Source organism: Mustela lutreola, chromosome 3 (genome assembly GCF_030435805.1).
Source record: "Mustela lutreola isolate mMusLut2 chromosome 3, mMusLut2.pri, whole genome shotgun sequence".
Lineage (NCBI taxonomy): Eukaryota > Metazoa > Chordata > Mammalia > Carnivora > Mustelidae > Mustela > Mustela lutreola.
In genome coordinates, this window is record NC_081292.1 from 179341445 (window position 1) to 179369408 (window position 27964).

At 44.0% G+C, this 27964-nt stretch overlaps 1 protein-coding gene across 1 annotated transcript in view; it reads right to left on the minus strand.

The window, feature by feature from the left end:
• SGPP2 (sphingosine-1-phosphate phosphatase 2) overlaps positions 1-26094 on the minus strand; it is a 108294-nt gene extending 82200 nt beyond the window's left edge. Inside the window, exon 1 of the mRNA XM_059167911.1 lies at positions 25764-26094. Coding sequence (XP_059023894.1) covers positions 25764-25982 — 219 coding nt within the window. The 5' untranslated portion in view covers positions 25983-26094. The remainder of the gene's footprint in view (positions 1-25763) is intronic.
• Positions 26095-27964: the final 1870 nt, after the last annotated feature.

The window sequence follows — 27964 nt, forward strand, 5'->3', positions numbered from 1 at the left end:
CTTTTAAAATATTTGTGGGCAGGGGTGCCTGGGTGGCTCAGTCATTAAACGTCTGTCTTCGGCTCAGCTCATGATCCTAGGGTCCTGAGATTGAATCCTGCATTGGGCTCTCTGCTTAGCAGCGGAAGCCTGCTTCTCCCTCCCTCACTCCCCCTGCTTGTGTACCCTCTCTCGCTGAGTCTCTCTCTCTGTCAAATAAATAAATAAATAATTTTTTTTTTTTTTAAGATTTTATTTATTTATTTGACAGACAGAGATCACAAGTAGGCAGAGAGAGAGGCAGAAGCAGGCTCCCTGCTGAGCAGAGAGCCCAATGCAGGACTTGATTCCAGGACCCTGGGATCATGACCTGAGCCGAAGGCAGATGCTTTAACCCTCTGAGCCACCCAGGTGCCCCAAATAAATAAAATCTTTAAAAAACAAAACAGTGGCCAGAATTTTCAATCCCCCTACATTTTGTTCTTCTTTTGAGAATTGAAGGCTAATAACAGGATAAGTGGCCATAGGCCTTGTGAGGAGACTCACCAGGCCTCATACAGGGCTGCCCTGTGTCCTCCATGCTCAGCCGCGACCTCGACTTGACCATCCCCGCCTCTCACCTGACCCAGGTGGGCTTCTCGGTGCAAAGTGAACTAACCCAATTTTTCATGTGTCTCACCCAGAATGCCCAAGATGGGTTAACCAGGAGCCCCTTATCTTCTCTGCAGACCACCCTCGTCCTTCCTGGTCTTTCCAAGAAGGGGCGCTTGGTTACGAGCACCACATGGGTAGAAAGGGAGGGACAGGACGGAGAGCACAGCTGGAAGGCTCCGTCGGCAGCAGTCGCACACCCAACACCACGTCTGCAGAATCTCCATAGACGGGGCTCCTCCAACTCTTCTCTCTAATCCGGCCCTAATGTTCAGCAACCTTCACTGTCAGGAAATTCCGCCATAAATAACCCAAATCCTTCACGCAGCTTAAACCCATTTCCTCTTTACTCTCTGCTCACTGGAGATGGGGAACAGCTGGTCACCGTTCTCTGTACCAAGTTCTTTGTCAACGGGATGATTGGATTCTGGCTCTGGACCACTGTCATAATTAGGAGTCTGACCAGTTCCATATTGTGCCGTCTGCAAAAACATGTCAAGCGGGAAGATAAAATTTTGAGCATGCTGTGCTTCAGAAATGTGCCATCAGGAGAACACGGGCCCTTGCCATGTCACCGGGCTGTTTGCAGTTTATAAATTTGTGGCTGTGAAGTCTCTTACATGGAGACAAAAAAGATGTCTTTCAGAGGCTTGCTCTGCATTGTGAGCATTAACATCGAAGGGTGCCAAGATTCTCCAGAAGCCACCACAAGTGACAACTCACACAGTGAACATGTGTTAAGTGCTGCCCGTGGGCCCCAAACCTGCATTGTTTCAGGTGCTCTGCATAGCAAGGCACTAAATTTAGCTGCATAGCAGGCTAACTCGCCCGAGGGTATGCACTTAGCAGTGCTGGTTCAAACCCAAGTAGCTGGAGTTCGGAGACTGGGATCCCTTCACCGTGTCTCCATCCTGCCCATAAACTGGGGCTGGCATGCCCAGGCAGCTCATGGCAGGGAGTGCGGTCTTTTTGTTCCAACAACCACACTTGGCCTTGGCCAGCGGTGCCCAGGAAGTCACGGCAAAAAGCGAATTCCCAAGTCTGTGCTCCAGAGCCAACCAGGATCAGGGTCCAGGCTCTGCTAAATGCTACCTGGTCATTGTGGACATCGGCCCGCCTGCCTCAGGGCCCTTGGCAGTAAAGTGGGGTGTGGGAGGTGCACCTCTCCCCTCGTCCAGCTCTGTGTGTCCTCATGGCATGATTTCTACCTGACATGATCTGCTTCCCTGGTTGGTATTGTGCCTCCTTTCACTAGTCTGTGAGCTCAGAAGTGCACAGGCTTTGCCCGCCTTATTCATCACTGTGACCCCAGTGCCCAGCCCTGCCATGGGAAGCCCTCAGTAGTATTTGGAGAATGATTCAGGTGTCATTAGGAGGATGAAATCAATCCACCTCTGTAAAATGTAATAAAGATGAGAGTTCTTCCCACTTCCCACAGTTGGCTCCTTCAGACCTCATAATCTGCTGTTTAACTTTGTCCTATGTGTGTGACTTGCCAACTTGGCTCCTTCTGTGGTTGTGCAGTGATCTTTCTGATCTTCTCTTCCACCATGTGGCCCCGGCCTGGAAACCAGGGTTCCTTGCTGTCCCCAGCAATACCTCCTGAATGTCCTGATAACTCAGCTTGTCAAAGCATAGCATCAGAGACATCATGAATTGCTTACTAGATGCTGCCCCATCCCCTTTGGCTTGTTAGCAGAACCCAAACTCAGGTTGAACCTTAGGCAACAGGGCAAGTCAATCTGGACAAATCTCCTCTCTCCTTTCTCAAGCTCACTTGCAATTAGGGGTGGCCACGTCATCCACTCCAGCCAGTGAGAAGTAAGGAGGTGGGGAGGATCTTCTGTTTTCCTCATAAAAACAATAGAGACAGCTGTCATTACCTCCACCTCCTTCCTAACGTGAACATGGCTAGATGCCAGGAGCAACAGCAGCCATCTTAGCATCATGAGACAAGAAGCCTGCAAGCTAAAGCTGGAGGAGCTAAAAGCAGCAGCATGAGTCCTTGATGATATTGGGAAGCAGCTGAAAAAATGTTGGCATTCACCAACACTGGACTTACTGCTACATGAGAAAAATAAAAATTTTAAGCAACTATTAGGGCTTACTGTTACCTATAGCCAAAAAAAAAAAAAAATCTTGACTGATCTACTGTGTCTTTTTTCACAACTGCAATTCTTCCTGTTTCCATATTTTCTCATTTATGTCAACAACATAGTCATTATGCTCCAAATTCTTCAGGCTCAGAATGCTGAGTTATCTTTGGATACAAATGGCAAAGAAGGTATCCATCTCCAAGTCCTGCAAATCCATTCAAAATGTCTCAGTCAAATCAATAAGGATGTGCACACAAACATCTATTACAGTGTTTAGGTAAGTGCAACAGGTTTAGTGCCTGTTAGCAGAAAAAGTGGAAATGATCTTAGTTGGCTGGCAAGAATAAATCATGACAAGTAACAGATAGAAAATGGGATATTATGTAGACATTAAAATACTGTGAACAAATATTTGTTGATGTGGGACAAAGTTCTAGATATGTCAACTGGAAACTCAGATTAGAAAAGAGTACTTTTTTTGTAAACAGTATTTTTAAAAAGATGTATATAATATATGCACAGGAAAAGTGTCCAGCAAGTTATACCCCAAAATAGTAACAACAACTATCTCTGGGTGATCTGGGTACTGAGACTGACCATTTCATTTCAAGCTTTTGGTTACTTATAATTTCCACAGTAAATAGACAACGATCATGTAATAATAAAAAAAAAAAAGTTTGTCCTTTGGTTTTGGTGCCTCTGACTCATCCCAATGTCTCCCTTCTCCAGTCATTACCAGCATCCAGGGAAAACAGTTCAGTCACTACCTCCAGTGGTCCCCACCTCCTGTCTCTCACCATTTCAGCCCCCAAATTAACCTCCTCATCATCTGCATTCTTCATCCATCCCCCTGTTTACAGTGAACAGGGGCGAGTTCTATAAGATTAAGCCCCCCGGTCCTCAGCCTAGAATTCAAGAACAGATTAAGCAGCCAAAGAACCAACTTTATTTTCACCTCACTCCCCTGCTTTTGGGGGTCTGGCTTCCTAACTGTTCCTTCTACGTAGCACATTCATTCCCACATTGATCCATGGTTCCCTCCTTCTGGAATGGTCTTTCCATCTCCTCTGACAATTCATATCTTCTTCATTCTCAAAACCCAACAAATCCTTTCAAGCCTCATCTCAGAATGAGGATCCTGGGCCAGGGCATGGAGGAGGCAGGTGACGGGTCCATACAAGGCTGGTGCTGGGAGGATTCCAAGAAGCCAGAGCTCATCAGCCTTTCCACCTCCACTCCCCACAACAGCAGTAGATTTTCACAGCCCAACCCCTCCACAGTGATTCTACTTCCTGTGCCACTTCAGAATGGCTTCCACCCTAAAATAGTTAATTTCCTATCAATTCCTGGCCAAACACCTGGCCCAGGAGAGCCAGGTGTTTGGCCAGGAATTGATAGGAAACTTGACCCCCATATATTCAAAGTTTTACCATATTACTCAGGCACACAAGGTCTTTTCCCATTTTTAAATTCTCTTAACTTATGATACTCTAGTCTTAAGCATGAAATCTATACATCACATACTGCAATTAAAAAAAAAACCCTCCAGGAATATTTTTCCATATGACATCACATTTACTGTTGTCTAAGATCTGAGACTGCCAGCTGTCCTAATTCAAAATTTGGTAAGTTTTGGATTCTCTTCATGGGTCCATCAGAAATCTTAGAAGCAACTTCTTTCAAAATGTTCACTTAGAGTTTTCCAAAAGGAACAAGGAAGAATCTGAGAAAGGAAGATCTTGTCCAACCGAACCTTGAAAATCTTTGAGATATGTCTTTTCCCACCACACGTTATGTTCATCAATGTACCCATCTCCCAGATAGACTGACAGCTCTTCAAGAGCAGGAAAAGTGAGGCAAATGCCTTGCTGAGTGCTCAATGTACAGTTCAAGGTCTGGCACACTATTTCTTTGTGTATTAGGCTGAGCACTGACAGCATTATGTCAAAGCAAAAAACACTCCATGGTATACTTTCTGTAACTCAATAGGTTCAGAGGAGGGGGAGCAGGACCTGGGAAAGCATTTTTATGGCCAGGGATTGGATACTACAAACTTTCAAAAGGAAGAAACATAAAACTAAATGTACTTCAAGACAATTTAATGTACATTTGGCCATTTTAATGTACATTAATTAATGTACATTTTAGGGTAGAAGCCATTCTGAAGTGGCACAGAAAGTAGATTTGATGACCTGTGTGGTCCAACACTCCTCTTGCCCCACCATAAGAGAGGAAATCTATTCCAGAAGACCTACTGGAAAGAAATAGCAGTAGGGTCATTAGGACGAGTAGCAGCATCGGTGGTGTAGACAGTTGTCGTCTGATGTAGACAGATAGTGTCTTGATGCCAGACACAACATGATGCTTGGCACTTCCAGTGATGACCTGATTCATATCTCAGAACACTAGGAGGTCAATGTGATTATTTCCCCCATTTCACAGATAAGGAGAGCAAGGCAGTAAAACTCACATCATATGCCCAAGGTGATGTGGTTTGGAAGTCTAAGAAATAAAGGTTCCATCTTGGTCTATTTACTACACTGCCTCCCACCAAAGCACTACACAGGCACGGAACATACAGACCTTTTACCAGGGCCCTGGCAACCATGAAGGGCTGGCCACAAACAACATCCCTGTAGCCCATAGCTCAAGTTAACACCACCAAAACCAGTGGTGAGAAACCTAAGAACAACAGAATTACTGCGACACCTGTTCCTGGCCCAACACAGATCTCTCAGGAACCACCGTGGGAGGGGCAGTAGGAAGGACCAGCCATCTCTGGGGCTCCTTCCCTCCCTCTCTGCTGGCTCCTCATGCATCCTTTCTGTCAGTAATAAAATAAACCGATTTTTTTTTTTTTTAAATGAAAGAAAGAAAAAGATTCACAGAGCAAAGCCAAGGATACTTTGATTTCATGATGCGGTACTTCTACCTCACAAGACAACTGATGTGTGGACGATATATTTTCAATTTTAATTCTGTGACTCTTGAGGGGAGAAAGCCCGACCATGGTCATTTTCCTTGGAAGTGTGGGAGTTTTAGAAAGGTCCCTACATGCAAATGTGCCAATTCCTTGGCACAATACTGTGATTCAATGTTTGGTCACTCTGAATTCAGGGTTGTTCGCTCAGGCTCCACTCTGAGGGATCATGCCAGGCTCGTGGGCGGAGACATCGTGGCTCAGAGTGCTACCAAACAGTGGTGGCGCGGAGGGAGAAGGAAGCCAAAGGCCCCCTGCGTCACATCTTTCCAATGTGGTTTCCTAGATCGCTACACACTTCAGAGTTCAAATACTACTAATTCAGAAGCACGTTGCAAAAAGAAACTACTTTTTAAAAAGACAGCTTGGATTCTTAGCTGAGGGAAACTCATTTTTTATGTTCAAGGATCTTTACATAATTAAGCAAATTTTATGATGCATATATCCAATGTTCATGGACACAGGAAGATGAATGGCGTCATTAAGTTGTCCAGTGTTTTTCTGTGCTTACGAAAAATGTCACCCAACAAAGCCAAAAAAGGTGAGAGAAGGGGGCTGGAGGAAGAGGCTTTTAAAATACACCACTATAAAAAGTCTATTAGATAGCATTTTTATCATAGCTGCTACAAGCAGTAAATGTTTGCTATTGATTATATCATGACAATGACTCAGTATATTCCATAAATAGAAGTTTGGTTCAACAAAGAAAATCTCTTTTAACTTACCTTTTGTAAGATTAAAGGGCTTTAAAACAAAACAAAACAAAACAAAACAACCCACGTATGATCCTCTCATTAGATACAGAAAAAAGAGTCAATACAATTCAGCCATAATTCATGAGTATATCACTAGGCAAACAAACCCTACCAGGGAGGGAAACACTACATCAAATATAATACTTAAAGGTGAAATATTAAAACCATTTCCTTACACTCAAGAATAAAACAAGAAAGTGGACCATCACCACTTCTACTCCAGTAAGGTAGAAAAAAAAAAAAGAAAGAAATGAAAGGAATAAGAATTGAAAAGAAACACAAAAAATCTGCTTTTTGACTGTTTTCATAGCAAACACAAAGAAACGAGAGACAATTTGTTAGAATTAAAGAAATTTGGAAAGTTTGTGAAATACACAAAATGCAACTGCGTTCCAACACAACAGCAGAACACCAATTTCAAAGTATTATTTTAATAGTAACAAAAACCTAAAGTATCTAGGAATAAATCTAGCAAAAGAGGTGGAAGATTTTAATGGAAATAATTATAAAACTCTGCTGAAAGATATTTAAAAAAGACTTAAGTAAACGGCAAGTCCTAACATGTTCAGGGATTAGAAGACTCTGTATCATAAAGATGTTAATTATCTCCACATAAACCTACAGATTAAATATAACTCAAATTAAAATTACAGTAGGGGCGCCTGGGTGGCTCAGTGGGTTAAAGCCTTTGCTTTTGGGTCAGGTCATGCTCCCAGATTCCTGGGATAGAGCCTCACATCCAGCTTCACATTGGGCTCTCTGCTCAGCAGGGAGCCTGCTTCCTCCTTTCTACCTGCCTCTCTGCCTACTTGTGATCTCTGTCTGTCAAATAAATAAATAAAATCTTTTTAAAAAATAAAAACAAAACACTGGCTATTTTAAAAAAATTACAGTAAAATTAATATTATGTAAAAATTATTTTACATTTCTTTAGGGAAGTAAGGAATTTTGTTACTTTTAAAAAGAAAATATCCATTCATTTCGTTTTTGAAATTGTAATTATGCTTTATTTTAAAATGAAAACTGATAAATTATATTATTCAATTAAGAACCACACCAAACAACGGGCAATGGTGGCTGTGATGTCCCTACGCTACACTGAATCCTATTTTGGGTCCCTGTACTTTTTTTGGGGGGGGGTTGTCCCATCACTTTAAACACTGTCATCAGATTAAGAGAAACTAAGTTGCAACACAGAGCAAGCCCAGGATACTGCCTGCTGGTGACTCAAGAACTAAAACCACTCACAAGTGTTTGGATCTATGACAATAAAAAGAGATCTTCCCAAACAACTTTTAAAGGAACAACAAAAACTACCTGCCAAAAATCGCCTGACCGTGGGGGGGGGTGGTGTAGGGGGGGGGAGTGCTGGGAGGGGTAACTGCCGCATCTGCTTTTCTCAAGACTTCCTGGACTCTCTAATAAGACAACTTTGGCCAAGGAGAGAGGAGATCTTTTCGGGGCCAAACTCTTTCAGTGCATGAAGAAACTCCCATGAGTGTGTTTTAAGCTCAGGCATTTCATGCGGCTGTTTGGACAGGATAGGAAAAGGTGTGCTGTAATTTCATGTGGGGTCTTTACCCAGACAGGGAGGGAGCCGTTTTGTTTCATTTAAGAAAGCTTTGGAGTACTTCCAGTGGTTTAATAAATATCCCCTCAAGGTAGGAACACAAGCAAAACTGCTGATATTCAGAACTTTGTTGCAGAGATGCCCATGGTAATTTAAAAAAAGTTTTATGCGGAACAACCTTAGTAATCTTAGTAATGAAAATTCCTCAAAACTACAAAACATCCTCAGGGGAAATTTTTTTTTTCAGTAAAACAAAAATAGTTTAATTCTCTCTAAACATAAAACCACTACTTTTTAATTGTATAAAAAATGCAAAATATAAAAACATGAACAAAATAAAAAGCGTTATTGAAGAAATATTTAAAGATATTCAGAAAGAACCACTGGTAACATTGGGTTCATTACTCCAGATCCTTTTCAAAAACACATTCAAATATAAGCTTATGTAGTTTTGAAATTTGGGTTATATTACAGATATTGTTTTTAAAATTTGTTCTTTTTTTTTTTTGCATTTCCATGTCTAGAAATATATGGAATTTTAATTATTTTTAAGATCTCCTTTGGATGTCATTATTTAGTTTTTCCCTTTGTAGAACACCGTTGAGAAAAACCTTTTCAGTTAGATATTTGAAAACACTTTCGGGTGACGAAAACCACCTGTGGGAGAAGGGCATTCATCTACTAAACAGACACAATGGGTTTACTACTTGGCAAATGGCTTGTTGACCTTGTGGTTGACCTTGAAACCAGAAAAGGCAGCCATTAAAATAGGAGTTTGTGCTTTCATTCAACTCCCCTGGCCATAACTTCAGCCATGGCCCTTTTGGAAAACAGTTGAAATAAAGAAGAAGCTGCTTTACTTTTTATATATATTTGAAGGGACTTCCCTTTTCCAATTTTTAATTTAAAATTAGCTATTCTCAATGAAAAGGCCAAAGGAAGCCTCAGAAATTATATATTCCACTAAGCAGTCTCTCCTGGTTTGATTTCACTGTAGTTTTTACTGGGCCAGCTGAGGCCACATTGCCGGAAAATTATGGATGAGAAAGCATAAAGAAGGGTAGACCTCAGATGACTCTTTGGAGATGCTCATGGTTCAAGAAAGGCAGGATTTGTAGCTGCCAGGAACACTGTGGCTGAAAGGAGATGCTCTGTGGTGTGTAAAGAGGAGGTTGAACATTTTCAGCATGTTTACAGATTGAGAGAAAAAATAATTGGAGGAGAGACTGAAGACACCATGTGTGAACTTGACCTACTGGCAACACCCTTTGGAAGTGACTTCCCAGAATAAAAAACAACAAAAAATATTAAATGCAAAAACCCTGCAGCTATAAAGCAAACGAGTTGAAATAAAGTTAAGGATAGATGTGCTTTGAGACCCCCAAATACTTCTCTGTTTCTCCTTGGTCAGGAAACTAGGGTCAAGGGCAGGGTTACAACCCAGCCCTACAGCTCTGGAAACAGATTTAGCAGCATGACTGGCTCACACTCAGGAAGATCTCCCAAATTCTGCTTTGTGTTTCCTGTGGGGTACACAAAGAGTGCCTTCATTAAAAGCCGTGGGAAGGGTAGCAGGACCAATTTTTAGAAGGCAGTAGTATTAATTTTTTGAAAAAGAAATTATTTTTGAAATAACTGTAGATTCACAAGCATTTGCAAAGGAGGGGCAGAGATGTACATATCCCCTTCGCCTGTTTTCTCACAATGGTTCCATACGACATAATTATAGCACAATATTAGCTCCAGGAATCTGGCATTGGGACAATGTGTATATACATTTATGTGCCATTTTACTACACCTGTGTAGACTCCCTAGACCCATGTGACATCACTGCCATCAAGGTACAAAACTGCCCCGTTATCAGAAAGATCCCTCTTGTACAACCCCATTATTGTCATCCTCTCATTCTTAACCCCTGGCAAACACTAATCTGTCTTCCGTCTTTATAATTTTGTCATTTCAAGAATGTTGTATATAAATGGAATTATACACCATGTGATCTTTTGGGATTGGCATTTTCACTCAGCAAAATGTCTTTGAGATCCATCCAAGTTGTTGGGTATATCAATAATCTATTTTTTTAAAGATTTATTCATTTGATAGAATGGGAGAGAGAGAGCACAGGTGTGGGAAGCAGCAGAGGGAGAGGGAGAAGCAGGCTCCCCAGTGAGCAGGGAGCCCGACACAGGGCTCCATCGAAGGGCTCCAGGATCATGACCTGATCTGAAGGCAGACGCTTAACCAACTGAGCCACACAGGTGTCCTTCATCTATTCTTTTTTTACTGCTGAGTGGTATTCTACGGTATGGTTGTGCCACAGTTTATTTAGCCATTCATCTAGTGGGGAGATTTTGTCTATTTCTAGGTTTTGGCTATTACAAACAAAGCAGCTATAAGCAATAATGTACAGTTTTTTGTGTCAATAAATTTTCATATCTCTGGGATAAATTCCCAAGAATGTAATTGTGGACTGCAAGGTAAATATATATTTAGTACTAACTTTTAAAAATTAAATACATAAGCTCTTAAAGTTTAAATAAATAAGGCCATTATCTATGCAGATAGACTTGTCTAACCCTGGAAGTACTCAGGATGAGTGTGGGAAGTCCCACTTCCATCCCTGCAGTGGTACCAGGGAGGTAAACATGAAGAAATCAAGGCTAGACCATTTATAGCCCAACATGTTAGAAAAATTCAGATAATTCTGTCAGGGTCAAAATTTTTCAGATGATAAAAATATGACTGAGGCATTAGATGGGGTTAGATAGAGGCAAAATTAAGTGATCAATGGACATTAGTCCCTCCTTTCCAAAAGTGATGGTTATCAGAATTAACGTTACTAAGTGAATGTTGGGGATAGTAATCCATTCATTCTCTTTGAGGACACGTGTGGCATAATAACAGCACAGCAAGAAAGCAGCCCAGAAGCCACCTTGGGAACCAACCAAGGCTGGGAGAGCTCAGAATTGTCTGTTACCCTTTGCAGTGCCCAACCGAACGAATTCTTTTACTGCCTCACTATCACACCATCACAATATGGGGGTAACACCCTCGAAGCTACTGCCTTTCCCGCTCAGGGTTGTCAGGGATGTAGGCTTTCCCTAACCTTTCAGAACCCCCAACCCTTGCCCCACGCTACTGAAATATCACAAGCCTGTCACAGGATGGGAATGATGGGCTTTCTGGACCTGGCAATAACAGGTAGAAGAACAAGGAAACCCAGCATAACTTACCTAAGCCCACAGATAACTAGAGGGAAGCTATTACTTCCTCTGTAACTCCCTTCTCCTCAGACTCCAAAGGTTTTCTCTTTACAAGGAAGGATTAGTCACTTATTGGTTGTGAGCTTATGTTAACCGATGTATAGTGGAAGATTTTGATGCACAATGGATGAACTACAAAAGGACCATCCAAAATCAGTAGGAAAAACACCTCCACTAAAATCACAGTGGGGGAAAAAATAAATAAGCCTCTAACCAGACCATTCCCAAAAAGGGTTAATACAAGTATCTGCTAAACAGAAGAAAAATATTCAACCTCATTAGAGATGAAAGCAATACAAAATTAGAATAATGAGATGCTTTCATTCTGCTATCAAATTGGCTGATCACTTTTTAAAGGATTATGTCACTAATGGAGGACAAAATTCATGGATGATGAAAATATGCCAAGAAACAAGACATTTACGATGTGTCTTAATACCGGCCTACAGCATACTTTTTATTTATTTACTTATTTTTTTACAGATTTTGGTTTTTTTTCTTTGAGAGAGAGAGCTTGTAAGCACAAGCAGGGGGAGTGGCGGAGGGAGAGGCAGAAGCAGGCTCCCCACTGACCAGGGAGCCCGATGTGGGACTCGATTCCAGGACCCTGGGATCATGACCTGAGCTTAACTGATTGAGCCACCCAGGAACCCTACAGCATAGTTCTTAATTGTAAAGAGAAAAACATTTACCTGGAAGAAACCACTTAACGCACGTTTAAAGGTGTTTGAAGTTAAAATCACTGGTGATGGAATAAATCAGCATTTTGTGCCTCTTGATATGATGCACTAAGAATACGATATCTTGCCTTAGTGTTCCCCACCTCCGCCCCACCCAAACTACAGAACCTAAGTGTCATCATGAGGAAACATTGAACAAATCAAAACAACATTATACAGGGGCGCCTGGGTAGCTCAGTGGGTTAAGCCGCTGCCTTCGGCTCAGGTCATGATCGCAGGGTCCTGGGATCGAGTCCCACATCGGGCTCTCTGCTCAGCAGGGAGCCTGCTTCCCTCTCTCTCTCTGCCTGCCTCTCTGCCTACTGGTGATCTCTGTCTGTCAAATAAATAAAATCTTAAAAAAAAAAAAAAACAACAACAAAAAAACGGCATTATACAAAGTGGTCTGAAATTTCTAGAAGTCAAGGTGAGGAAATGCAAAGAAAGACTGAAGAATTTCCAGAATGGAACAAAGTCCACAGACTGCACACTCTTTTCTGTGCTGTGGCTATATCTGATGCTAACATTAGGAAAACATGGGTCAAGAGCACATAGGAATTTTTTCATAGTGTTCTTGCAGATTTTCAAAAATCAGAAATTACATCCTAAAAAGTCAAAAATAAAAGATTTCTGAAATAATTTCTGAAATAATACTTAAGAATGCCTGGGTGCCTTAGGCGTCTTGCCTTCAGCTCAAGTCATCTGCCTTCAGCTCAAGTCATGATCTCAGGGTCCTGGGATGGAGTCCCGCACTGGGCTCCCTGCTAGGCTCCCTGCTCCTACTAAAGGGAGAAGCAGATCCCTGCTTCTCACTCTCTCTTTCTCAAAAAATAAGTAAAATCCTAAAAGAGAGAGAGAAAGAGAAGAAAAATTCCTTAAAAAAAGGAGTTAAAAAGTACAAAAATTAATTTCAAAATATTTAATGACTTCCTACCCGAAAATCATCAAAAGATCAAAATTCAGAATATAGGGGTAAAAAAAAACTCCACAAAACCCAACTTCTAACAGAGCCACTTTTCACTTGTCATGTCTTTAACAAAATCTTTGATGTATATTTCATGGCCACTTTGTAAATCACCTTTCAGGAGAAGGCGATTTTTTTTAACTTCAGAAAAATGTTATCATGTTTACCTAAGTCCCTTCTCCACCAATTAAATCCTGGCTTCTCAGCTCCCAACATTTTACCCAAGGAAACTTTTTTTTTTTTAAAGATTTTATTTATTTATTTGACAAAGAGGGAGAGATCACAAGTTGGCATAGAGAGAGGAGGAAGCAGGGTCCCCGCTGAGCATAAAGCCCGATGTGGGGCTCGATGCGGGGCTCAATCCCAGGACCCTGAAATCATGACCTGAGCTGAAGGCAGAGGCTTAACTCACTGAGCCACCCAGGCACCCCTCAAAGGAACCTTCTTATTCACCACCATTCCCTCTCCCTCGTACCCATAGGAGCCCTTGCTTTGGTGGGCTGTTTCCCATAAAACCCTATGGGAACAAAGATTTTGCCATGTAGAAAAATCAAAACATACTTGAGAGGGCATTTCTCCAGCAGGCATGCATACCAAAGAAACAGCATTCACAGAAGCAAAAATAAATCTGATGGTTTGTTTTGTTTTATTAAACAAATAGGTATAAAAATGCCAGTGAGCATTTGGGAGCCTGCAGGCAATTATTCAAAATGGTTCAAGGAAACCATGACTCCTTTTTCAGCCCTCCTTTCAAGATCTCAGGTGGTTATTTCCTTCTCCTTTCGGCCACTGGGGCTTGCACTTAAGGATTGCTTGCTTTGATTTTTAAAACACTTGGCTAATTAGTTCATACTGTGTTGGAAGCAGGAGTGAGGAGAGAAAAACATGGGTCACGCGGTCTCCACTGGATTTTTCAATATCTCATTTTCTTTCTATGTGCCATGTATCTCACCAGGCAAGCAGATAATAAAGGCCAGTGGATGCCCCCAATTTTAGCATTTTCATAGATTTCTAACACAGATAGAAACACTCAAAACGTGTTGCCAGGAAACCGTGACAGTATTTTCTCCCAGGAAAATTCTGTGCCAAACAAAATGCAAGAATGCCTTTGTTGGAGACATAATTCTTATCAGGAAAACAGAGGATTAAATAATTAACAAAAACTGTAACAACAGACGTGCAAGTGCTTTTTTTAAATTTAAAAATGTTGACATCTTAATTATAAGTCAAGATAATTAGAATTAAACAAGGCTTGCTGTCAACAGCTTTCCTAAACATAGTAGCTTAATCACATTTTAAAAAAGTTGACAGGTGTCTGTTTCACCCTGACGAACTTCTAGCCATCCCCAAACTCCCTTCACAGTGTCCAAATGAAGAAAGCAAACTCATAAAAAAAAGTTATTCATTAATCAAAACCTTTCATCAGTTTCCCAGATTAAAAGGAAGGAGCTAACACAAAAACAAAAACAAAACAACAACAACAACAAAAAGTTGGGCTAAAAGAACACATAGCCAGGTAAAGTCGTCAGGGATAAAATGACCCCATTTTATTGTATTTCTGCCAAGAAAGAAAAGGTTGAGTTTAGCACAGCCTTACATGCTTCGTTCAACAGGTGGTATTAAGTAGCTGCCATGTTTGGCCCTGGGGGTGCACAGGAGAAAGAGGGATCCGGACCCCTGCCACTACCTACCCGTCCCCATTCCCAACTACACAAAAGTGATAAAACTCATGATCTGATCGAAGTTATGGGCACACCCTCGAAGCAGCAGGGGACCAGCGCACACCACTCACAAGGAAAGACCCACACAGGCCTCTTCCAGGGAGAGGAGTCTGTTCCGTGATGCCTCAGGAAGCAACGAGATGTGCTCAGAGGCCATACAACCAGTCACCATCCCTGGGCACCACCCCCCCTCCGCCCCCAGCTGTTCCATCCCGAAGGCCAACAGTGCCTCCAGCACCTGCCCTCCGAAGTGGAGCCAACCACACTCAAGATGGAGCTGCTTTCTCCTTTTGGGAGTTTTCTCTTCGACTTACCATGGCCGTGGAGTTGCTGCTCTCCTCAATACTGTGAGCTTCTTCTTCTTCTTCTTTTTTTTTTTTTTTTTTTAAAGATTATTTATTTATTTATTTGACAGAGAGAGAGATCACAAGTAGGCAGAGAGGCAGGCAGAGAGAGAGAGGAGGAAGCAGGCTCCCTGCTGAGCAGAGAGCCCGATGCGGGACTCGATCCCAGGACCCTGAGATCATGACCTGAGCCGAAGGCAGCGGCTTTACCCACTGAGCCACCCAGGCGCCCCGATACTGTGAGCTTCTACTTTCCTACTGCTTTCTCTGGCTGAAGGGTTCTGCCTGTGGCCTCCTTTCTCTCTCTGAAACTCACCACCACTCCACCATTTCCGTCCCTATTTGTGGGTCCTGCATTCAGACTCCTTCCAGGTGCAATGCGATTGGTGCCATCAGTCACTCTCCCCTGGGCAATGGCCCACTTGGGTGAGGTCCTCACCTCAGGCCACGTCATCAGACATTGAACAGCCTATAGAAAGCTTCCAATGAGTAGAGGGCTGCTCCCCAATCCAATCAGTTTGGAGCCATAATGATGGGGTCCCAGAATGGGTCCCATTGCCCCAAACTATGGTATGAAAATTGGTGAAAGGAAACCTCCTTTGGAATGGAACCAGTGGAGTGCAGGAGGAGCTCTCATACCCTACCACTCTTCAGCCAATTGCAGACGCAACGCAAAACAAACCTGCAAGTCCAGACCACCCCAGCAAGAGGAAGAAAGGTTTTCTCCAGGCCAAGCAACAGCCCAGCCAATGAGAGCTGTCACAACTCAGACAATGAAAAGCCACTATATTTCAAACTTCTCGTTTATGCCAATGGACTTTTTGTTTCTAACAGCCTTCCCAACCCCCCTCTAAGCTCTGTAAAGAGTGTTCCTCTCCTCTGTTTTGTTGTAGTTGGTTTTGCTGGAGTTTCCTTGTCCCAAATTGCAATTCTTTTGCTCTTCCTGAATAAAACCATTTTCGTTACAAAATTACTGTTTTATTTGTAAGATTAACAAGACAAAAACCTATGTCTTAAGAAACCATTAGTGCTCTCTTTCCTTCTAAGAGTTTGTGGGTGAAGGTGCCACTCAAGGGTATCACAAAGGAATCCAAACAGATATTAAGGCTTGATTTCATGTTCAGGCTCCAGCCTAAAACTCTGGCTCAAGCCCCAAACTTCAGCTGGTAGAACCATCCCAGTTTCTTTATGCTACCCGGCGCTGGATACTTCCCATTTGTCCTTCTGGGTCCACCCTACACCCTTCTCCACGGAGGCTGACCTTCGTGTGGGGCCATGGGCAGGCTCCCAGTCTCCCTGGCTTCTGATTGAATTTGGCCCAAGGAAGGCACTGGCAGCATAGGAGCGGGTGTGTGGAGAATGACTTGGAGGTAGAGTTCCTCTACTCCTTCAGCCTGGCTGTGGCTGTTTCTCTACTAAAGGCAGCTCCTGTCAGGGGTCTCTCTCTGACAGCTAATTGCTCACTGAGGCTGGCCTTACCAGAACCAATGTTCTCCTCTTGCCATTTTAGACTGACAGTCATCTGCTCCTAGATGCTAACCCTTCCTTGTTGGTTTTTCCAACACCACCTACAACTTTGTAAATGATTCCATCTTTGAATTTCCTTCAATTACCTACCACCTTTTAGAAAAATTTAAAGACTTTTAAATTTTTATTTAAATTTAAAATTTTATTTTAAATTTTATTTAAATTTATTTATTTTTAAAGATTTTATTTATTTGAGAGAAAGAGAGAGAAAGAGGCAGTGAGAGAGAGCATGAGCAGGGGTCGGGGAGACAGAGAAGCAGGCTCCCTGCTTGCAGGGAGCCTGAAGTGGGACTCAATCCTAGGACCTTGGAATCATGCCCTGAACCGAACACAGACACTTAAATGACTGAGCCACCTAGGTACCCCTAGACTATATATATTTTTTAAGATTTTATTTATTTATTTGATAGACAGAGAACACAAGTGGGCAGAGAGGGAGTCCGAGACACAGAGAGGGGGAAGCCAGCTCCCCGCTGAGCAGAGAGCCCAATGCAGGGCTCTATTCCAGGACCCTGGGATCATGACCTGAGCTGAAGGCAGAGGCTTTAACCCTCTGGGCCACCCAGGCGCCCCTAGTTTTTAATACAGTTTTCAATTTGCAGAAAAATTTATTGATGCATTTTAATTAAATTCCTTACTTTCTTCAGACTTTGTTTTTACCTAACATCCTTTTTTATCTATTCCAGGGTCCCATGGAGGATACCACAATGACCTTTAGCTATCATGTCTTCTTGGACTACTCCGGGCTGTGACATTTGTCAGACTTTCCTAGTTATTTACAGCCTTGGCAACTTTGAAGAGGATAGGCCAGGTATTTTGCAGGATGCCCCTCAACTAGGATTTGTCTGGTGTCTTTCTTGTGATTAGGCTGAGGGTGTGGGTTTTCAACAAGACCACTCTGGTGAAGTGCCATGGTCAACGTGTATCAAGAGTACATAATTTCGACATGCGTCAAGAGCACACAGCATCACCGTGGCTTACACTCTTGACCTTAACCGTGATGACCTGGCTGAGGGGGTGTCTGCCTGGAGTCCGTACTGTAAAATGACTCCTCTGTGGCCCACACTTAAGGAGAAGGACATTATATTTCTCCTCCCTGAAGTAGAACCTATGGATATTTCCTCTTTCTTTCTTTCTTTCTTTTTTTTTTTTGAGGTAAAATATGCAAAACATAAAGTTTGCCATGTATTTATTTATTTAAAAGATTTTATTTATTTGTCAGAGAAAGACAGCACAGCAGGGGGAGCAGAAGGCAGAAGGAGAAGCAGGCTCCCCTCTGAGCAGGGAGCCCAATGAGGGACTGAATCCCAGGACCTTGAAATCACAAACCAAGCTGAAGGCAGCTGCTTAACTGAACGAGCCAGCCAGGCATCCCCAAATTTGCCATTTTAACCATTTTTTAAGGGCTCAATTACCCCTTAGTCTGTTTCCTGCTGGGAATCTTACTCTTCCCAGTCTCAGTGTTTCACTCTTCACCAAAAATGGCAAGGTGCCTTTATGTTTTATCACTTAAGATTCCTAGGTAAGGAAAGGAGATTCTCATAGTTTCTTTTTTTTAAAGATTTATTTATTTATTTATTTGAGAGAGAAAGTGCACATGTGAGCAGGGGAAGGGGCAGAGAGAAAGGGCGAGAGGAAGAATCTCCAGCAGACTTCCCACTGAGCACGGAGCCAGACCCTGGACTGAGCCACCCAGGTGCCCTGAGATTTTCACATTTTCATCTGTTTGACTCTTATTGCTCTTTTAGTCCCCACTCAAGACTTCATGAGCTCCTCCAGGGATAGTGAGCTACTCCTGCTACTGTCTCCCTGGCCACAAACTTATCCTATTATTATTATCAGCCTATCATTATTATTATTAGCTTCATATCCTAATATTATTATGAGCCTACATATTCTATTCTTGTATTCTTTACATTGTGTCATTTTCTTTGTGGCTTTCCTCCGACAGGAATTAGATCTTATTTATCTTTGGATCTTTAAGGATGAGGACAATCCAAGAATCAAGAAATTAATTAATTTATTAATTTTATTAATTATTAATTAATTAATCCAAGATTAAGAAATGTTGGCTGGCATATGATCTCACTCATATGTGGAATTTAGGAGAGAAAGCAGATGCACATATGGGAAGGGGGAAAAGAAAAAATGGAAAGAGGGAAAAAAACATAGAACACTCTTAACATAGAGAACAGACTGAAGATGCCTGGAGGGAGGTGGGTGGGGAAAGGGCTAGATGGGTGATGAGGAGGAAGTAGGGTGCTTGTTAAGTGATGAGCTCTGGGTGTTACATGTAAGTAATGAATCACTGATTTCTACTCCAGAAACCCTATTGCATTATATATTAACTAACTAAAATTTAAATTAAAAAAAAAAAAAAAGAAATGTTGGTTGGAAATAAAGGAAGATAATATGAGATAAAAGCGAAAGTGTCTTATTGGAGTGCCTGGGTGGCTCAGTTGGTGAAGCATCTGATCTCAGGGTTGTGGGATTGAGCCCCACATTTGGCTTCACGTTCAGGGCAGAGTCTGCTTGAAATTCTCTCTCTCCCTCTCCTTCTGCCCCTCCCCCTGCTGTCACATGCTCTTATTTTTTATTAAATAAGTAAAATCTTAAAAAAAGAAAAAAAAAGATGCAGGGGTGGTCTATTTTCACCAAAGATTAAAGAGGGTGTTAGTACGTACTCGTGGTGAGGGGCTGGAAAAACCTGCACTCACAGTTACTTATCTTAGTACCCCTGTTCTGCGGACAGCTTAGTGTTGAAGGCCATAATACGTGTATTTCTACCCAGCAGTCCCATGGCTGGAAATTTAAATTAAGAAGACAATCAAAGACTGAAATCAGTCTTGGCAATGATTTTTTTGGATTTGACACCCAAAGCAAAGGCAACGAAAGCAAAAACAAACAAGTGCGACTACATCAAATTACAAAGCTGCTGCACAGCGAAGGAAAACATGAACAAAATGAAAAGGCAACCTACCACGTGGGAGAAGATACTGGCAAATCATATAAGTGATAAGGGGAATTGTTTTTCAAATAATCCCATTAAAATGGGCAGAGGATCCGAATAGACATTTTTCCAAAGAAAACATTCGGATGGCCAACAGACATGCAAAAAGATGTGCAACATCACTCAGCATCAGGGAAATGCAAATCAAAATGATGATGACATATCCCCTCACACCTGTTAGAAGGGTTATTATCCGAAAGGCAAAAAACAACAAGTGTTGGCAAGGATGTAGAGTAAGGGGAATCCTTGTGTACTGTTGGAGAGAATATAAGTTGTCACTATGGAAACAACATGGAGATTCCTCAAAAAAACTAAAAATAGGGGTGCCTGGTGGGCTCAGTCAGTAGATCATGCAACTCTTGATCTTGGGGTTATGAGGTCAAGTCCTATGTTGGATGTCAAAATTACTTAAAAATAGAACCTTGAGGGGCACCTGGGTGCCTCAGTCAGGTAAGTGTCTGAATCTTGATTTTGGCTCAGGTCATCCTCTTGGGTCATGGAATTGGGCCCCACATGGGGCTCTGTGCTCACCAGGGTGTCTTCTTGGGATTCTCTCTCTCCCTTTCCCTCTGACCCTCCCCCCTGCTCTCTTTCTCATAAATGAATGTCTTAAATATAAAAGAAAATAAAATCTTTTTAAAGATTAAAAATAGAAATACCATATGATCTAGAAATTCCATCTCTGAGTACTTATCTGAAGAAAAAGAAAACATTAACTTGAAAAGATATCTGCACCCCCATGTTCATTTCAGCATCATTTTCAACAGCCAAGATTTGGAAACAACTCTAGTATCTATGAGTGTATGGATAAAGAAAATATGCCACACACGCACACACACCACACATACACACACATACCCCCACACCAAACACACCACACACACGCACACCATACACATACACCCAAACACACCACACACCACACACACACCACACACAAACACACACCACACACACACACCACATACACACCACACACACACAGACACACACACACATACCACATACATACCACACACACACACACCACAGACACACCACACACACCACACACACACACACTGTAATATTCATCATAAAAAAGAAGGAAATCTTGCCATTTGTGAGAATATGGGAGGTGGAACTTGAGGGCATTATGCTAAGTGAAATAAGTCAGAGAAAAACAAATACGGTATGACCTCATGTATATGTGGAATATAAAACAAACAAAAAACCTGCACTCATAGATGAGGAGAAGAGATTGGTGGTTGCCTGAGGTGCTGGGGGCGGGAGTTGGTGAAATGTGTGAAGGTGGTGACAAAATACACCCATAAAGTTACAAAATAAATAAGTCTTGTGGGTGTAACATATGGCACGGCAACTACAGTTAATAATGTATATTTGAAAGTTGCTAAGAGGGTAGATCTTAAAAGTTCTCATCATGGGGCGCCTGGGTGGCTCAGGTGGCTAAGCGCCTGACTCTTGGTTTTGGCCCAGGTCATGACTTCAGGGTCTTGAGATTGAGCTCCTTGAAGGGCTCCACGTTCAGCTCGGAGTCTGCTTGAGATTCCCTCCCTCCCTCTCCTTCCCCCTCAGTCCCTCCCCTGGGTTGCATGCTCTCTCTCTCTCTCTCTCATTCTTTAAAATAAATAAGTAAAATCTTTTAACAAAAAAGTTAAAAATAACACAAGAAGGAAAAACTGTAATTATGGGTGATGATGGATATTAACTAGACTTGCTGTGATCATTTCACAATACAGTATTTACAAATAATGAATCATTATATTGTACACCAATAATTAATACAATATTATGTGTTAATTACATCTCAATTAAAAGAGACAATCAAGATATATGGAAAGATACTTATATAAAGATGTTATTTTTAATTCAAAAACTGGAAAAAACCTAAAAGCCCAGCAAGAGGCCAACTAAATTATAGTTTATCTATGCTATAGAGTAGCAGACAGCCTCTAAAAATCAGGTTGAACATTTACTGCATGATTACCTTTGGGCAGTGGTATAATGGCCATGGATTTAATTTTTTATTTGTCTTTTTCCAATTTTTCTCATCTGAACAGTATCTGTAACTAGAAAAAAAAATCAAAGGTACCTTTTCAAAGTGGCTTATTTTACTGTTTCAAACCTGAACATCAAAGAAAATCAAAACTTGAAGTTCAGCCTGTTGGCCAGTGGAGTCATAAGCCAGAATGTCCCAGTGGCCATGACTGCTGCCTCCAGTACCACCATTCTCATCCTGAACACACTAAGTGTGGTGGGTCCCAGGAGAAGGGAGCTTCCCACCTCTGTCTGCCATTTCTCCAGACCCCACTTCTCACCTGGACCCTGGACACTGGTTTGTTGTGTTTTCAAGGTTCCTCTGACTGATTATATTGTGCAGCCACAGGTGGAAACCCATGGTTCTATTCCACTCTGCCCGTCTACAGATGAGACCCAGAGAAGTTCAAGGTGACATGAAGGTGGAGCCAGATCCAGTTCTCCTGATTGCAAAGATGGTTCTTTTTACTGGAGCACGCCAACAAAGGAAGGGTGGCTTTTTGTAGATTGACAGACCTGGGGGTCCCCAAATATTTCAAAATAGGGATGCAAGGACTTCTCTAAATACCTCAACCCAACTGTAGAACTATGCCTGAAAAAATAGTTATCAAAAGGTATTTATGGAACACAGTACAATTTGGAAAGATCACTCCAGTCTAACGTAATGATAGGGAAAGGCTCTGCAAAGTCTGTCTTAATGCAACTATGTTGAGTAAGCAAAGATGATAAAAATCAAAATACCATTCTATCCTGGATTTACCCCAGGACAAACAAACACTATTCTAACCAGAACTTTGCCCTTCTCCTCGGTCCCAGGATCCCTGCTTCTTGATCTTGGCTACTGCCAGGAATGTCCTCCTATGGTTACCCTTGCAAACCAGTTATCCTTGTACTCTGAAAGCAACATGTTCCCTTTCCAACCAACCTCTGCCCAGCTCCCAGCCATGCCCAACACCTCACACCTTCACAATGAGACAGATAAAACAAAATCCTGGAAGGTGCACAGAAGAGAGCAGTTTAGACCTGAGCATCAAAAGACCTGCTTGTGTGAAAGTCTGGGAAGTCCTCAACAAAGCCTTTAACCCTTCAGGACTCAGATCTGTCCGTGAAAGGCAGGACTAGTGAGCAGCCTCTGAGGTCCACTCTGGCTTATTCAATGACAGCTTTGTGCAATCCCAGCCTAGCCCTGGTTTGTAAAGGATGTAGTTAATCTTTAACTTAGCAGTGCATGGTGTTACGTGAAAATTGGTCCCGGAAGTCATTACTTGTTTCTGCATTTGTCCTGTTTTAAGGATTAAAATAAATACAGCAAATGTGCGAGGTGAGAAAAATTAGATGTGTTGCATTCTGAAGTCACCCAAATGAAGAAAACAATTCTCTACTGTTAGGAGGGTCTTAAATCAGTGTCCACATGCTTCCTAGGCTACATGGAAAACATTTGATTTTCCATAGTTACACTTCAATTTAAAAAAAATCTTTAATCTCTTATTTTGAATTTTTAGCTATCTCTTACTTTTTCATGATCTATAGTGAGTGAAGTCGTGTTTGGGATGGGAAGGGGGAAACCCCTACCACGCTGCTTGCTGAAGCAGCAAGAAGATGAGTCTTTGCAAGAAATCTGCTTATCTTGCTTTTTACAGGGCAGATTTTATATTACAGTCTGCACTCATTTATTCCCAAAATTCACTGAGCTCCCACGTGAAGAAAATAATGAGCACACCAGGCAAGTTTCCTGCATTCTCAGAGCTTTTCACCCACTGGAGAAGACTGACGATAATCAGGAACCACCCCCCTCTCCAAAGGCATATTTACATAATGTGATAAACGCTGTAATGAAGAATCACTAGAAACAAAGAGAACCTCTAAAACATGGAGTGAGACTCAAAGGTGAGCAAAAGAGTCTCTTGAAGAGCTGACCTTTGAAACTGAAGGATGAGTGGGGTTATTTGAAGAAAGGAGAGGCAGCTCAGGCCTGCCACAGGTTGGGCGGAGGCCAAAGGCCACAGGGAAGAATGGCTTGTTGGAGAGAAGTTTCCCAATTGTCCCCTTAGAGTCCTATTAAGGATCCAAGACAGCTATGTAATCATTTTCCTATTGAACCCTCTCTACATTTGCAAAATATTAATCTCCCGAAGTCACCTGAAACAGACCCGCCTTTGAAAACATTCACTAGGGGCGCCTGGGTGGTTCAGTGGGTTAAAGCCTCTGCTTTCGGCTCAGATCGGAATTCCAGGGTTATGGGATCGAACCCCTGCATCGGGCTCTCTGCTCAGTGGGGAGCCTGCTTCCTCCTCTCTCTCTGCCTGCCTCTCTGCCCACTTGTGATCTCTGCCTGTCAAATAAGTAAATAAAATCTTTAAAAATAAAAAAAAAAAGAAAAGAAAAATAAAAACATTCACTAACCTCTCATGTACCAAATGCTCTCCTGGGCTATTTTCCCCCATCATACACCAATACAATGACTTCTCACCGTGAATCTTCAGCTTCCTCTCAGTGTTTCACCGTCTATGGTGAGAAAGGTTGTGTGTTGGATGGGAAGAGAGAGAGACCGTTGCTATGTGGCTGGGGGCACAGGCTTTTTAAGCAGGTAGAGGTAACCTCTCTGCAAGATATCTGTTTATCTTGCTTTTAAAGGGCAGGAGGAACCTTTTCCAGAATTGAGGTAATGTTTGAACAGTTGGAAAAGCATTCGCGGGAAAATGCACCCTGCTTAGCTTCTGGAATTGAAGAAACAGAGAGGAAATGTGGGGAGAGAGCATCAGAAAGCCTCTGGGGCCCCTCCCTGTGTGTTAAATGGTACGTACGTGTGTGCACAGAAGATGCCCTGCCACATTTCAGGTATGTAACTGGTTCTTAGATCCTCACTCTGTCCCATTTTTAAGACAAGGCAAGAGGAAAGCGGAAGGGGTGGAGGCAGGTCTCAAACTCATCTAAAAGTTACTAGCTGTCATATGGGACAGAGAAGGAACAATTGAAAAGAAAAGAACATTATAGAGGATTTCTCTGGAGAGGAGCACACACCCCACCCTCACTCTCTCAAATAAATTTTCTAATCCAATGCCCGCAATATGCCATCCCACACTGAAGCCAGGTCTCCATCATTCCTCAGTTAGGAGATCTGGAAAGCTACACGTGAATAAATGTCACCTCCCTGTCACCGAGACAGCTCTTCATCCCTCCCCAACCCCCGCCCCCAACACAAGGAGTGGGAATCGTCAATACATTGCTTCCTTCCTCCAGTGCCACACTGTGAGCTCTCCCAGGCCGAGGGCAGCTTCTGCGGGTGGCAGGGCCGATTCGGGCAGCCCTCCCCCGCGCCGGGGAGGCCAGCAGCCCTGGCCCGCTAGCATCTGCAGCCTGTTCGGTCCCTCCTGCCTTGAGTCTCTGTGCACCGCGATGACAACACACGCCGGCTCCCCAGAGCCGCAGTGGGTTGTATAAGCACACTCTGAACGCCTGGAGGGGAGCGCGGTGAGCTTCTCTCTCGACAGCATCTGTTCAAAGTCCCTGGTGCCAGTCACAAGAGACCCACCCGGCAGGAAGGGGATGGGGATTCCGCCCCGGTGCGGGTAGGGGTGCGGCTTGTAGATCTCTCCAGGCGCAACTGAAACCTGAAGTTCTGTCCTTAGAGCTGGAAATGCGGGACAGTGAAGGGCACAGCGGGCCCTGCTACACCCCTTGAGTGCGGATCAGGCCGGGGGGAGGTGAGTGGGGGAATGGGGCGAAAACTCAGGAATCCTGCGGGAGTCCTCAGAATTTCTCCCCAGAGAAGCCTCTAGCGAAAACGCCAAGGACATTCCCCCCCGCCCTTTTCAATTACGTAACTCTTAAACACATTTGGGAGAAAGCTCAGCAACATAAATTTCACTCATGAAAGGAGAAAGTCTAAAGACTGTGTCTAAAGCTCCTGGTGCATCTGATGTCTGAACGGACGTGGGTGCTACTTGGCAGCCTAAGGGATGGCATCCTGGTGACTGGACTCCCCGCCCCCACTCCCCTCCGTACCCGGCGCCCGCAGCCCGGTCGCTGCCGGGGATGGCGCTCGCCGGTCCCCCGCGTAGCGGAGTCCGCGGGACCCTCAAGTCCGCCGGCTGCGGCGCGGGCTGTCCCCTCCCCCACCCCCCGCGAACACCTGACCGTGGTTACCTGCGGGGCCGCGACTCTCCGCAGCCCGTTGGCCGGCCCCCCGCCGCCCTTGCCGTTGGCCGCAGGGAGCTGCCCGAGCCCCGGCGCCCGCGCCGCGCCCTCCGCGGGGCCCGCGCCGTTCTCGCGGGGGCCTTCATCCGGCGCCGGGAAGAGCCCGCAGCGGCGCTGGAAGCGGGCGACGAGCTGGGAATCCTGCAGGCTCCGCAGCAGCTCGGCCATGGTGCTCCCGGGGCCGCGCGCCAACACCGCCACGCCGATGCCCTCGGCTCGCACTGTCCCCGCCGCTCCCGCACTCGGCGGGCCGGGCACTCGGGGCGGAGGGCGGGCGGGGCCCGGGGCGCCAGCCAACAGGTGCACCGCTCGGGTCCTAGCGCCGCCCCGCGCGCGCGGGCGCCCAGGTGGCCGCCTCCACCTTGCGCGGGGCACGTCGGCGCTCCTTGCCCTCCCCGCGGGCTCGGAAGGGCTCGGGCGGTCCCTGGCGTCCCGCCGGCTCGCAACTGGGCGGAGGCGCACAGGTGTCTAAACCGCGCCTCTCTTTGTGCCACCGCCCCCCCCCCCCGGTCCCTTCGGGCTGGCGCAGAAGTGCCACCTAATGGGGAGCGGCCGAGCACGTGGAGACCTGCGGGAGTCCTTCCTGCCATGCGCGGGCTGGTCCCGGAGTGACCCCACTTTCACTCTTGAGCCCAAGGTGAGGTCGGATTTCTTTGCAGCTTCTAGCACCCAGGCGCCTACTCCGCTCTTTCTTTGCCCGCTTCCTGGAAGAATGAGTCCTCTAAGGAAGATTCCCAAGTTTTTTCCAAACTGTGATGCAATGTCTCCCCGGAAGCCCGACCCCCTCGACCTTGCTCAAGAACTGAGGAGGTTGAAAGTATGCCCTGAATCATCCTGAGTCCTTGGTGCTGGCTCTCGTGATTGGGCAATTGGTGAACACTTTTAGACGGGTGTGGAGGAAACGCTACTCTTCCTCAGTATTCTGCATTGGGAAAGATGATGCTGCCCCTCCCTTCTACTTTTTGTCTGCTCTGCCTCTAATTAGGAAAGGGCACTGACGAGACACAACAAGATCGTTCACGACCTTTAGGCCCCAAGCGAACCAGGTGAAGGGCGAGGAGGAGGATTAGACATCTCACCGCACCCTTGCCTGCTTTAAGGATCTCAGCAGAAGGGGAGCAAAGGAAACTGCGATTCTCCCACGAGGGCCTCTGCACTTCTGACAAGGAGTGAGAGGTACAGTCAAATTAGGCTGAGCTGCTCAGCCTGCAACAGAAGTGCAATCCTAGTCCTGTCCTCAGTTGACAGCCATAGGCTGCGTGCTACTGGCAGCCCATGCAAAGCCTACTGAGTATTTGGTTGCACAAATGACTATCAAAAAAAAAAAAAAAACAAAAAACAAAAACAAAAACAAAAAAACAAAAAACAAACACCTGCCACTTTCCCGTTTATCCTTTTGGATCAGGATGTCTTTGGGATGTAGCTTTCAAGGATGATTTGGTCTCCCTCATGCCTTGGTTTCTGTTCTCCTTCCCAATCCTGATGGAGAGCAAGATCAAGGTGACAGAGCAATGACACTTGGGAGATACTTAGTTTACAGAAGCAGCACAGGGCTACTGTCACAACCCAGATGTATGACACATGGAGATATCCTGTCCTGGAGGCAGAGGGCTCTTCTCCCCCACATTGCTGTCATTTACAGACCCTGGGACCAAACTCTATCCTTTAGTTTTAAAAGCTAAAGTTGGACCAGTGCAGAACCTGTTCTTTTTATGTGCGAATGAAATAGGTTCTCCCATGAAGACACTTGAGTGGTGTATCTCTGAAATTTCATGCTTCAGTTTTCCTTTCTTTCAATTAGACAGAAGTAGCAAAGCGAGCATGGCTTAACGTAAGACCAAAGAATTGAGCATTCAGATAATGTACTTTGTCTCCTTGGAGGACCAAGTAATGGTTCCAGCTTCCTGTGACTTGTGATGCCACTGTGTGCCTTGGTTTTTTCATGTGATCAAATAATAATCTGCACTTCTTATCTTATAAGGCTATTGTGAAAAATCTTTAAGTAAGCTCTATAAGGCAACCTGGTGAGATAGCTGTAGCCTTCTGTATTGTTCAGGAGCCATTCAATTTGGGAATGAATCTTCAGGAGGATTTGGCTCTGAACAATTTGAGTGAGACTGAAAAGCCAGGGACTTCTGGCAGTGATCCAT